Source organism: Neovison vison, chromosome 11 (assembly GCF_020171115.1).
Source record: "Neovison vison isolate M4711 chromosome 11, ASM_NN_V1, whole genome shotgun sequence".
NCBI lineage: Eukaryota > Metazoa > Chordata > Mammalia > Carnivora > Mustelidae > Neogale > Neogale vison.
This window is the reverse complement of record NC_058101.1, coordinates 31,128,490-31,142,907: the sequence shown is the minus strand read 5'-3', so window position 1 is coordinate 31,142,907 and position 14,418 is coordinate 31,128,490. Positions and strand designations below refer to the sequence as shown.

The 14,418-nt window shown below is 36.5% G+C and overlaps 1 protein-coding gene across 1 annotated transcript in view; it reads right to left on the bottom strand.

Annotated features, from left to right (window-relative positions):
- Positions 1-5,742, bottom strand: part of YIPF7 (Yip1 domain family member 7) — a 34,326-nt gene extending 28,584 nt beyond the window's left edge. Inside the window, exon 1 of the mRNA XM_044224436.1 lies at positions 5,627-5,742. Within this exon, the coding sequence (XP_044080371.1) occupies positions 5,627-5,742 (116 nt within the window). The remainder of the gene's footprint in view (positions 1-5,626) is intronic.
- Between the last annotated feature and the right edge of the window lie 8,676 nt (positions 5,743-14,418).

The window sequence follows — 14,418 nt, the reverse complement described above, 5'->3', positions numbered from 1 at the left end:
GATCAATAAACATGAGCTATGTCTTAGTATGCTTTTTTCTTCCTGAGACTTACACTAAAGCATTCTAGACATCTTCTGCAAAGTCTGGAACAGCATCTTCTGTATTCCACTGTATATTTTTTCCTGTTTTGTCGAAGATTAATTGACCATAGAGTTGAAGGTCCATATCTGGGCTCTCTACTCTGTTCCACTGGTCTATGTGTCTGTTTTTTGTAAATAGTTGTCTCTTCCTCAAAGAAAACAACATAAATAGGAGGCCAGAAATTTATATGCCTTCTGTGCTGGTCATCTTTCACTTTTCATCATTTTGGTCTCCTTGGAACACCCAAACTGACTTTGACAACATCCCACCAGTCTTGTGTTTTCCCACCGGGAGAATCTCCCCTATACACATGCCAGGACTTTTGTCTCTAAGCAATAAAACAATGGCCACACACCTGCTTTGTATAAAAACTCTCTACACATTCACCCAATTCTTCAGTATTTCCCTTTTCACCATCCATATCTGGGTTTATAAAATTCCAACAAGTCTCCAGATGGATGATGTTGTGTTAAGATAAGACATAGTCTCCAGCTGGGGAAAAGATTTTCCCTGGCTCTGAGGCAGCAGGACTTAACATTCATTTTCCAAAGCAAATATAGGAGATCATTGTAATTAATCTCAGAACACTACATCAAAAACTAAGGATGTACAGTAAGGTAACTAACATGACATAGTAAAAAATTATAATTAAAGAAAAGATCATTGCTAAAAGACTCAGTAGCAATTTTTTATGATTACAGAAATGTGCTTTCTGTGTCCTATTACATAGTCACTAGGTATGTATTTTATTGAAAGTTTTGTTGTTCTAAAACTGTTTGGACTTCCTTCATGATGGTCACCTGATGCTGCTTTCCTTTGTCAAGCTGATCCAGGAGGCATGGGGTGATGAGCTGTTCCAGTGTCACATGGAAGGCTAGAGTGTAAATCAGGTTGTAAAAAATGCACCAGCAGATAAGTACAAGTCATGGAAAGTCTAGCTGCACATTTTAACTAATATTAAAGTGTGAGTGTATTTCCTACAGCCAGATGACATCGCATGCCTCCTGGAACCTGAGACTAGGAAGGGTTTCAGAATTTGAAACCTCATCCCCTGAAACAGCCTGAGACAACAATACGACTGATCAACAACAAAAATACCCTGTTTTTTTTTTTTTTAAAGTTTTATTTATTTGACAGAGAGAGAGATCACAAGCAGACAGACAGGCAGGCAGAGAGAAGGGGAAGCAGGCTCCCTGCTGAGCAGAGAGTCCAATGCGGGGCTAGATCCCAGGACCCTGAGATCATGACATGAGCCAAAGGCAGAGGCTCAACCCACTGAGCCACCCAGGTACCCCTCAAAATATCCTGTTGATTAAAAAAATACAGTCAGTACGCCCAGAAACAGTTTGTCTATGTCAGTCTCCAGGTGAGCCAGTAAAATCTGGTATTTTAAATATCCCCAGTAAGAACAAAATGTACAGGATCAGTTGAAGGGTGGTGTGTTTTAGGGAATGGTAGCAGGGGACCTGACATTTACATCATTCCCAGATTCTGGCCGAGCCAGCAGGTGCAAGGTGACAACATACCATTGGCAGAGTCAAAACTATGCTTGACACACTAGAGGAATATCAGCTCAGGGGATTCAGAAAAGCTGGGGATTCAGTATCAGTCTGTTAAAGTCCTATGAAAACATTCAAAGAGAGTTTTCCAGTTGTTGTCTCCTTTTCTGTAGAAATATCTTGTCCTTTCTCTAAATAATTGGAATAGATTTCCCATTTTAAAGTATGGGAAAATATAGCCCAGGTGACAGGTTACAGGTGTTGGAAATAGTGTCTATCTGAATGACTGAATAGTTGTTTAAAATAAGGAAACTCCTTCTTGTTTATCCTAAAATAAGAAAACTTGTTTTTTAATATAAATATTTTTATTGTCTTAGTAATTACAGTCAACCAGCTTTCAGATCAGTATGCCACTGAGCAAGTTTTTTAAGCAATCTCCAACAGGGGCACCTAGTGGAGACTGCTTAAGATTCTCTTCCTCTCTCTCTCTTCCCCTCCCCACTCCCCTGGTCCTTCAGGCGAATGTGTGTATGTGTACGCATGCGTGCTCACTAGCTCACTCAAATAAATATGTACTTACATATACATACGTGCATAAAATCTTTAAAGCTCACTCCCATATATGAGAGTGGGGGTGGACAGAGACAGAGAGAAGGAAACTAACTGATTAAAACTATCCTCTGGATTCCTGTGTCTTTTGCCAGGATGGTTAGCATCTTTTTCTGTTTTGGGGTGTATTTTAATTGAACTATTCACTGTATGAATAAAAGATTGAATCTCTGGAGTTTGATGTACACTAGTAAGTCACTGACTTGACTCCACATTTTACGTACCTCATAAAACTACCACAGCTAATACGCCCTTTTCTAATTCCTGAGACTTGCAGTGTGGATTGGAATTTAAATGTTACTGTCTTCAAATCACAACTTGGATTTAAATGTTAAGGAACTGAAGCAGGTTAGGCCATCAACGTAAAATAATATAATCTTGAGTTTTCCCCGTTTGGTTATGTTCATTTCCATCTCATTTTCATCTTGATTTCTGGGCAATGTTGATATGTGTAATCAAATAGAGAAATAAAATTGGGTGGTGGTTTGGTGCTGGTGCGTGGGGGGAAAAAGCTGTGGGCCATGAGTCCCTGCATAAAGAGAAAGCTTTGTTTCTCTCTTATTAGATTTTTTAGTTTCGTTTAGTTTGAAAATGTAGATCATAGATGCTACCCATGTGTTTACTCCATCTGAAGAAAAGAAACAGAAGGTGACTAGTTTCTTTCACTAAAATAGGAGAAGAGAGCAGAAAAATCCTATTAGATTTTGGATTATATATTTTGAGTTACCATCCTGTAACATTTTATTGTCCAAGCTACTCCCTCTGCCTGATTAACACTTTTCTGGCACCAAACACTTTTTCTTGATCTTCAAAGTAGAAATCATAAATGAAAGACAATCAAGTTCTTTTTCTGTAGTTAGATTCTGCAATGATTGAGTCAAATCTCTACAGCCTTACTCTTTTATCCTATTTTTCTTATAAATATATTTTTTAATTTAAAAAATAAATTTTTTTAAAAATCTAATGATAAAAATATCTAATGATAATATTCATAGAAAGAGAGTGAAGGAGGAAGGAGGCAGTATAAATTGTTTTTCATTTTAGGAAATTTTTATGGTACCTGACTGAAGCTGGACAACATAGACTAGGTTCATTGATGGGATGAAACTCCAGAGGTTTAACTTTGATAGTTTTAAAAACATTCTATACCAATCCTTTCCCTATCACCGTAGAGTAATGATTCAGCAGGAGTAGCTAGAAAACAGCACCTATCTCTTGTGTCTTCAGGAGTGATCAGCTAGTGGAAACAATTTCTGAACTGTCCTGTTCCTAGTTGGAACTGAAGAGTTCCCATTGCTTGTTGTATTTATTTTATCTTTTCCTCCTTTATCTGGAGCTTTCAAGGCACTTATCTGTGTTTAGAAAATGAAACTTCAAGAATTAATAAATTTAAAATATTTTTCATGTGGTTATTTGGCTTAAACTTGTTGAAATGAAGCAGTGACTACACAGCCCATCTTTACCTAAGATGACCTAGTTGTAGTCCTGTTGTACCAACATCATTATTCCTAGCATACATTTTACTCTTTCAGACGTCTTGATTTTACAATAAATTATATGCCTACCCTAGTATTGGATCTAATCAAACAACCTTGAACTAAAATCCAAACCCCATTTCTTTTTAGTTGTGTGTCCTTGAAAAAGTTCCTTAATTTCTCTTGGTTCCTGTTTTCTCATAAGTAAAACAGGGAAAAATACTAGATCTCATCTCAGGATTGTCTGAGGATCCAATGAGTTAACTTACATGCAGTTCACAATAGTACCTAATGCACAGGAAGATCCTTCTCACGGTTCACTAGTCTAAGTGCGCTAATCCTACACATTAGCACAACTGTTCTTCATGATAATTTCAGGAAGTAGGTTCTATTAATGTCCTTATTTCTCAGTGTAATGTACTCAGGAGGTGAAGTTAAAAATCTTTCCCAATATTACAAAGGCTAGAGCCAGAACTTGAACCAATTCTTCCTACCAGAAATGCCCCATTTACCCTAGTAAAGGCTAAATTACTAAAATCTTCATCATTTTTATTTTCAACTCAAGTTGAATTGTCAACTCAAAATAACTAACACAGTGCTCCACATCACTCGGTATCAAGAAGATACAAATCAAAACCACAATGAGATACCACATCACACCAGTCAGAATGGCAAAAATTAACAAGTCAGGAAATGACAGGTGCTGGCAAAGATGCGGAGAAAGGGAAAGCCTCCTACGCTGTTGATGGGCATGCAAGCTGGTGAAACTACTCTGGAAAACATCACGGAGTTTCCTCAAAAAGTTGAAAATAGAGCTACCCTATGACTCAGCAATTGCACTACTGAGTATTTATCCTAAAGATACAAATGTAGTGATCCGAAGGGGCATGTGCCCCCAAATGTTTATAGCAGCAATGTCTACAATAGCCAAACTATGGAAAGAACCTAGATGTCCATCAACATGAACGGATAAGGAAGATGTGGTGTGTGTGTATATATATATATATATATATATATATATATATATATATATAACAGAATACTATGCAGCCATCAAAAGAAATGAAAAATTGTCATTTGCAATGACGTGGATGGAACTAGAGGGTATTACGCTTAGTGAAATAAGTCAATCAGAAAGACAATTATCATATGATATACCCTGATATGAAGAAGTTGAGAGGCAACATCGGGTTTTGGGAGGTAGGAAAAGAATAAATGAAACGAGATGGGACTGGGAGGGAGACAAACCATAAGAGACTCTTAATCTCACAGAACAAACTGAGGGTTGCTGGGCAGAGGGGGGTAGGGAGATGGTGGTTGTGTTATGGACACTGGGGAAGGTATGTGCTATGGTGAGTGCTGTGAAGTATGTAAACCTGGTGATTCACAGACCTGTACCCCTGGGGCTAATAATACATTATATGTTAATTTAAAAAAATTTTTTTAAAAACTAACACATTCTGAAATATGTTTATTTCAATTCCATTTAAGAGTTTTCACACTGTATTATAATTACATATTTAATTGCCACTGTCCAACATAAATTCTGAAATTTTATGAAGGAAAGATTATAGACTTCTTTTTTATCATTGGGATTCCTAACAGACAGCAGGCACTTGATAAAATGTTTACTAGTCAAATAAAATCTATTTTTTGAGCAGTGTCTCAAAAATATCATGTGAAATGAAAATGTTTTCTGTTCTGTCCAGGGCCTATATTCAGGCTCCCTGTTAAGTGGTATTTTGAAAAGAAGAGCCCAACCACCCACCTATAAATGGGCCTGAGGTGAACTGAATTAATTTCTCTGACATTTCCTGGCATTTCTTCTTGGGTATTTTACCAAGATATACTGGAGAGAGCTTTTGCTTTCCCCAAGGAAACCCTCCCAGTGTGGAAACCCCTTACTAAAATATCACACCTTCTTAAAACAAAAGCATATTTTTTCAATATAAAATACTTACTTTCTAGATCCATAAACATATGCATACGTATTAGAATCTTCAGAACTCTGCTCCTGATTATCAATAGTATAATTAGATTGGTAAAAATCGCAGTCAAATTGTCCCAAGTTTGACATCCTGAAAAATAAGAATGTTTTTTACTGCGAACTTAATGAGTCAATAGAACTTGAGATATTTACAAGGATTAACTGATGATGTGATTATGGATGGATTCCTGTTAGAGAACAAGGTACTCTTTGGATGGGTTCAATTAAGTGTTAGGAAAAGATATGGAAATGTATTTAGAAAGTCATTTATAAAATGCGTTTCTTCAACAAACTTTTCTGAAATTTTCATTCATGAGCACTTTGACTTTGACTAAATTAACTGACGAGAAAGAACTAATATTTTCAACCAAATTCCTTATTCCCAGCATTTTAAGAAAAAAAAGATTTTTAAATTAGTATACATCTAGAAAGTTTTCGCTTAAACAATGTTAGTTCCTCACTTTAAATGTGTGCACACATGTTGCAAGCCAAAAGACAAATGGTTGATGATAATTCTATTTGAGTTTCATTTTTCCTAGAGCTTTAACATGTGCTAACAGCCTCCCCCATGCCTCCACAAAATAAACAAACAAACAAAAAAACAAAACAAAACAATCCTACAAATCAATTTCCTAGTTTTACTTTCCAATTCCTAAAATGTATTTGGAACATTTTCCTTTTTCTCATACCTTGCCGGCTACTCCTAGGTTTCTGGCTGAGTCAGAGGGAGGAAGGCTCAGTTCTGCTAAGGGAGTCTTATCTTTCTATACACACTCTCTACCTAGTGTGTACTCACTCAGGGAGCAAAGAAGAGTGTGTGACCTTGATTTACACCTAGTGCCCAGAAATACCTGAAGAAGGAAAAAGGACTTGAGAGGAGAAAAATGTGGGGAAGAAAGTAAAGGTATAGTGGCTTTTTGGATGAAAATTACAGAATGGAGAATCTTTTCAAGTGCAGAAATATGGTTATTCAACTCAACATTTTAATCTTTATTTTTTTAAAAAAAGGATTCTATTTCAAAGGAGTGAATTTAAAAATGATGAGGAGCAATCCACACAATCTAATAATTTATGGAATACTGATAATAAGTTTCAAATGAAATTGCATAAACAGCCTTAGCTCTAAGAGTTTCATTAATCAGAAATATTTGAGCAACTGTCAAATACTTCAAATTTCTACAGCTCTGTGGAAATACAGAAAGCTTTTCTAAAATTAGATGCAGCAGTTCATATATTTGACTTCATAAATCAGGATTTTTCATTAGTAATATGTGTAAAAGTAGCTATGAATTATGATGAATCATGTAAACTAAAATCAAGACCTGGAGAGTGTTAAGTCTTTTAATAATTTATAATTTAAAGAATTTAAAATTTAATAGCATAACTTCCTCAGTCCATGAAAACATGTTATTATAAAGCATGAAGAGTAATGTCACAGAATACAGTAAGGTTTCATAACATTCAATACTTTATGTAACCCGACTATGGGTAAGAGAGTCCTTACATAACTCAGTTTCATGTTTTGTTTAAATGCCAAGTTTATTAGAAGGGTTAGATACATACCTTTGTATTTTTTATGCCAAAAGATCTTCCAAGCAATGGAGCTTTATTTGAGAAATTTATAACAGATCAGTTCGTGAAATGATGACCTGCTAGCTCTCCATAAAAGTTTCTAAATTTGTACTCTGACACTCGGAACAGATGCTGCAGCCAAAAAAAAAAAAAAAAGCCAAACAGAATATCCAGTATCTAATAGGACCTGTTAAAGTTACAAACACAGTGAATGGTCCAGAGATATACAATTTGATAAGGTGAAACGGCAGATTTCAGTTTTCCTATGTGTGTGTCCCATTAAACTAAGATCATTCATCTGAGACAATCAGAGGAAAGCAAGAGGCTTTTATATTCCTTTTGCTTCATAACCTATAAGAATATATCCAACCTAGACAGGATTTCCTAATAATACACAGTAAAAATCAATATATGATACGTGACCTTAACATAACGATTTTATCAACAGTCTGAAAATAGGGTGTTGTCAATTTTATCCAAATGTGAACCAACTTACATAAACAACATTTAGAAAGGTTACCTATAATCTGTATCTGGTTTCTTTTCCTTTCTTACTTCTCCAGAAGAGCCCAAGATGGATATGCTAATGTGATCTAATAGAGCTTATTTATAGGGCATGTTCTGTTCCATTTTTGAGCCAGTCCTGACCACTGGAAACATAAGACCTATTTCCCCCACTAAGTTTGTTCCCTCTATATCTGAGGGTCATTTCCAGGTGTCTTCTCCCTAGTTCTGACCCAGGGAACCTGGTTAATACTCCCCAGTCCCATCCAGACCTGGTGGGTTTGTTTCTAATATCAGCCTCATAGCTGAAAGTCAATTTTCTTTGTGATCTGCTTCATGCAGATAACTTTGTAAGATGGTGATTTCCCATGTATCCAGATCTTCATTAACTGAAATTTGCTGTTGAAGGGTGAATATATTTGGCTGTTAGAAATTTTCAACTAGAGCCAAAGACAAGAATGGTAAATTACATAAACCTTCCCACATTACTTTAAACCACATCAGTATTTCTCTGATCAGAGCTGTCCTTCACCAGGTCACCAGTCAGGTGCCAGTGGCTTATGCTTTTATTGAGGATCTATTATGGAGTGCCAGATTGTGTCATAGTTACAGAAGTGGACAAACTTATAAAGAGCTATATTTTACTATTGATTCTACTATATCTACAGCAAATGATAATGACTAACAAGGCATTGTACTATGAACTTTAGGTTTAAATCCTTTAACTTTTGCAACAACCTTATGAAGTATTATTACCCCATTTTAGAGGGAAAGAAATAGAAATTTAAAAACTTTCCCAGGTAGAAGCTAGTAGTAGTTGGAAGAGCCAGTGTTTGAAAGCTGGTAGGATAAGTCCAGAGCCCACATTAGTACCCAGGATAATTTCAGGAATCAACTGAAATCTATCAAGAAGTTAGCGTATGCTATTTAAATGGAGAGCTCAAAGGGGAGGGAGATCAGGTATTCAATGAAGATCTCTTAAGAAGGTCATTTGGAGGGGTGTGTGGGTGGCTCAGTGGGTTAAAGCCTCTGCCTTTGGCTCAGGTCATCTCAGGGTCCTGGATAGAGATAGAGATCCACATCAGGTTCTCTGCTCAGCAGGGAGCCTGCTTCCCCCTTTCTCTCTGCCTGCTTGTGATCTCTGTCAAATAAATAAAATTTTTTTAAAAATCTTTATAAAAAAAAAGAAGGTCATTTGGTTTGGGACTTGACTTTTGAGAAAGAAGCCACTTGAAAGTCTATGTAAAGAGGATTTAAAGTAAATTTTCTGAGACGGCAAGGAATTTTGCAGGCTATGGTTTAGAAAGAAATCATGCGGTAGTGATTTTGAATCAGGGAAAAGTTGAAGGAGATGGAAATCAGTGGCATAGGCAGAAGCCACATCATAAAGGACATGGTAAGGAGTCTAGATTTTATTATACTTGAAATGAGATGCCTCTGCAGGATTTTGAGCAATGGGCCAATATGGCCAGTTTTTGCAGCAATCGGTTTGTAGGATGTCATAGCTCTAACACAGGCATGAGACACAGGTGGCTTAGAGGAAGACAGTAGTTGAAATGGGAGAACTGGTAGAAGGATCTTAGAAGCTGAGGGAAGGATGAATTGGAGGGGTCAAGACCGGGGAAATTGTCTAAGCAAGAGGTTCATTCTTGGAAAATGACGGTAAGTTGTTCTAAGAGGGTAAGGTCCCATGGAGTCGGGACTGAACAGGTAAAAAGATACGTGGAAAAAATACTGATTGGATTAAACTTCTACTGAATAGGAGGGAAAAAGAGGGACAATTGTTGAAGATGATCTCCTTGTACTAATGTATTAATGTCATAAGAAGAGGCTAAATTTTTATATAGTGGCTAAATTTAGATTGTAAATTTAAATTAATATTAGAAAGTACATTTAAATTTACTTTCTACTCCTTCTTTCAGATTCCTTTGTGTGAGACTTAAGTTTCTTCCTCTAACAGCAAAGACTCAGAGTGCACTTTTTTCTGATATAAAAATGCACTGAAAAGTTTACCAAAGATATGTTCAACTTTAGTCCATTTAAATTTTAAACTTATTTTGTGATTTTGTGCTTTTCAACTTAATTTTCCCTCATGAAAAACCAGCTTGATTAAATGAACTGCAGAAATACATGGATTGAAAATGGCATATAAAAATGAAATTAATCTAAGCCTCAAGTGAACTATAAACCATGAAACATTGAAAACCAAATAACTTCATTCTGTTGATAAGGGCATTAATAAACCATTAATACATACATCATAATTCTTTGAAGCTACTTTTATAAAAGTAACATGGTATGTGAATAAAATATACATTTAAATTTTTTCCACTAATGAATCATCTAAAATATCCATAGTGTTTGTACATAGTGAAGATATATATTATATATATTTATCTCCAATATAGAAAGCTTATTTTATTTTTTAAAAAGATTTTAGTTACTTATTTGACAGAGAGAGACAGCATGGAGACACAAGCAAGTGGAGCAGCAGGCAGAGGGGGAGGGAGTAGCAGGCTCCCCGCAAAGCACAGAGCCAGATGTGGGGGCTCTATCCCAGGACCACAGGATCATGACCTGAGCTGAAGATAGGCTTAACCAACTAAGGATGCTCCTCCAATATAGAAAGAAAGAAGATAGGCCTAACCACTCGGATGCCTCTCCAATATAGAAAGTTAAATCAATATTATAAAAGGTCACAGTTTCATCAATTGATTATTTTAGTTCAACTACTTTAATAATTATTTCTGGGTTCTGAATGATCAAAAAGACTGGATCATATGAATAAGGATTCTCACCTGATACAAAGAGTACTATGTTCCATTCACAATCATTCTCCTTTCCCTTCCTCTTCTCCTTTTCTCCCTCCCTCCCACCTTCCCTCCCTTTCTTCTGTTCTCTCTCTCTAAACTCTCTCCTTAGGTGATCTCCTCTATTCCCCTGGCTCTATACACCATCTATGTATAGACAGTTCCTGAATTCACTTTTCTTCAAAGCTCCAGGCTATTTGATATTTCACAGACATTTTGAACTTACTAACTATAACTGATTTTATCCAAACTGGTTTGTAAAAATCTCTACACTACCCAATACAATACTCTGTTGTTCATTACAAGAAATAGTGTTGAAGGGACTCCTGATTGGCTCAGTTGGTTAAGCAGCTGCCTTTGGCTCAGGCCATGACCACAGGGGCATGGGACAGAGTCCTGCCTGGGACTCCCTGCTCAGCGGGGAGCCTGCTTATCCCTTTGCCTGATGCTCCCCCTACTTGTGTGCTCTTTCTGTCTCTGAATAAATAAGCAAACAAACAAATAAATAAATAAACCTTTTTAAAAAATAAAATAAATTGCTACTCTTATTATAGCAGAAAGAATACAATACGATCTGTGTTCTATTACTTTTTTAATTTTATTATCATTTTTTAAAGATTTTATTTATTTATTTGACAGAGAGAGATATAATAAGTAGGCAGAGAGGCAGGCAGAGAGAGAGAGGGAAGAAGGCTCCCTGATGAGCAGAAAGCCCAATGTGGGGCTTGATCCCAGAAACCTGGGATCATGACCTGAGCTGAAGGCAGAGGCTTTAACCCACTGAGCCATCCAGGCGCCCCTCTATTACTTTTTTTAAAAGCACATTCGGGTCAGTATTATATACATGCTTCTCTTGTTTATATCGTGCAAGATCTGTTCCTGACCATCTGCCCTTTAAAGACCATGCTGCTTCCATTTTATAATTTTTGAACCTCAGCCCTGAGTATTTCATAGTCACATGAAAATGGACATAAAATTATGTTTCAATACATGAATTTTAAGGAGCTTGATGTGTTCAATGGCAAGAATTACAGGGTTTTCCCTCATTAATGTTGTCATAATTTATCATTGAGTTTCAATTTAGCTAATTCTTGTTAGCTTCCACTTTTGTCTGAGAAAAAATGGAACCTACCAGAACTATTATGGAACACATGAAGTTTTTGGTTTGGTAATAACATTAGCAAAAACAATTTGTATCTGAAATTATGAAAGTTGATATGAGTAGTAGTTGAGTTATACATCCTTAGTAACCATATGATTATAAAATTATTTTAGAAAATGTAATACCAAAGTCCAAGTTATATACATTTAGTAGACTAACAGAATTTTTATAGGAAATCTTTCCTAGGAATTACATAAATCACTCCACAAGTTCTGTAACCACATGGATCCTCAGTTCTCTCATCTGTAGAATAAGAAGAAAATGTATACCTACCTTTTAGGGACTATTTATTTTACATTTAGGTCATCAACTTAATTTTTTTCCATGTTTTTTCCAATTTTTCCATGTTTTATAATATATCTAAATTATTAATCAATAAACAATTTAAGCAAATATATAAATATAAATAAATTTGTGTGTAAAATAGGAGGATTAAACAGGTTTTTAAAACAGGAATAATTAACGCAGTACAGAGCAAATAGTATATTCTCAGTAAATGTTATCTGTTATGATTATGCTTCCAGGTGGAAATAAAGTTGGAGAATAGCAGGTGTCTCTATTCACTCTGTGTCCACTATTTATAGTCACTCACCACATAAATATTTCTTAGTGAAGTCTATATTGCTATTACATAAATCTACATGAACAAATCCATTTCACCAAAAGAAGGTGATGGGTATCTGTTATGTATACATAGTGATTAGACATAAAACATTACTTCAACATCTATCTCTTATTTTTAAAAAAATAAAAATTTTAAATATGGAAAGGCTAAGAATGGATTTTCTTATAAGTATACCACTCATTATTTTGATTAAACTCTCTTAGATGCCAAGCAGAAATGATGTAAACATATGTTGTTTATATTTCTTTCAGCAATGAAAGACAAAATCTTTCCCATGTTCTACTATAATTAAACCTTTGCAATTATAGCATTGGATTTTTCAATATATTCCAAGTTTAATTTGAATATTTTATTATATTGAGCAGGTAAAATTAGTTGCAGCAGTTGGAAAAAAAGTGACTGGATATTATATGTATATATTTAAACGTAATTATTAACATAGAACTTTAATTTCAGAAAACAGTATCTCCACCTTTTGGCACTAGGACTTCACTACTTACAGCTTAAAATTTTAACTTAACAGACATTTATTCAAACCTTGCCTTGACATAGAGGCATCTTTTTCACAATGAAGCATTTATATTTTTATTCACAAAGATGAAGTAGGAGAGTAGTGTACAGAGTAACAAATCAATATTTTGAATACAATCTCATTTCTGTTTAAAAGATGTTTTGGATCTCTGGTTTAAAATGGCACTAGACTAGAAAGTTGCCTCACGATTCCCAGATGGATACTCACAGGTGTTTAGGAAAAAAGAAATACTCCATAATCTCAAAAACTTATGTTTGGAATCAGATTACCGCCAGAATCTAGGCAGAATTTCTATGATAAAGTTAAAGAGTCTGCAGTGAGAAAAATGACTTTTGACTATCACATTCCTTCTTTCATACCAAAGAACAGTCATTCATACAAAAAGAAATAGGTAGATTCCTGAGATCCTTGCAGTCTTAGGTTTTATAACTAAATAAAAGGGAAAAGGAGCTGTGCAATTACTGTAAGTATGAAGCTTTTTAAAGTGCCCATACAGGCAGGGGCCAAGATGGCGGAGGAGTAGCAGACTGAGATGACTCAGGTCCCAGGAATTCAGCTAGATAGTTATCAAACCATTCTGAACACCTACAAACTCAACAGGAGATCGGAGAGAAGAAGAGCAGCAATTCTAGAAATAGAAAATTGACCATTTTCTGAACCATAGAATGTATGGAGAAGTGAATCCAAAATGATGGGAAGATAGACCAGTGGGGCTGGCTCCCAGCAAGCAGTGGAGCAGCAGGGCACAAAATCAGAACTTTTGGAAGTCTGCTCCAGAACTTTTGAAAGGACATTGTTCCAGAGGGTAAGTGGGGATGGAGCCTTCACAGAGACAATGTGGTCTCAGGTTTTTTTTTTTTTTTTTTTTTTAAAGATTTTATTTATTTTATTTGACAGAGAGATCACAAGCAGGCAGAGAGGCAGGCAGAGAGAGAGAGGAGGAAGCAGGCTCCCTGCTGAGCAGAGAGCCTGATGCGGGACTCGATCCCAGGACCCTGGGATCATGACCCGAGCCGAAGGCAGCGGCTTAACCCACTGAGCCACCCAGGCGCCCCTGTGGTCTCAGGTTTTGTGGGATAACAGAAAGGCTGGGGGTGTCTGAGTGTGTCAGAGCTCCCAGGTATCAGAACAAGGAAACCAACTTCGGAGACAGAGCCAAGGAGTGTTTCAAATCAGGGTTACCTTAAACTGTGATCCAAGGCATAGTGGGGCCACTGCTTTTTAAGTAGGGACATCACAAGTGGCAGATCTGGAGAGACCCCCTCCTTCCTCTTCTAGGAGGAGCAGCACAGGAACACGTGGCAGGAATCTGCTGGGTTTGGGGACTCCAAATGGGGCTGTGGGCCAGAGATAGAAATGCTTGGTCACAGGCCAGGTGAGCACAGAGTGCAGCTGGAGACAAGGGAGAGAAGAGTGATTGACTGCTTTTCTCTGGGGGCACACTGAGGAGTGGGGCCCCAAGCTCTTGACTCCTCCAGGCTGGAGATTGGGAGGCCACCATTTTCATTCCATCCTCCAGAGATCTATGGAAAGCGTTCAGGGAACAAAAGCTACCAAGAGC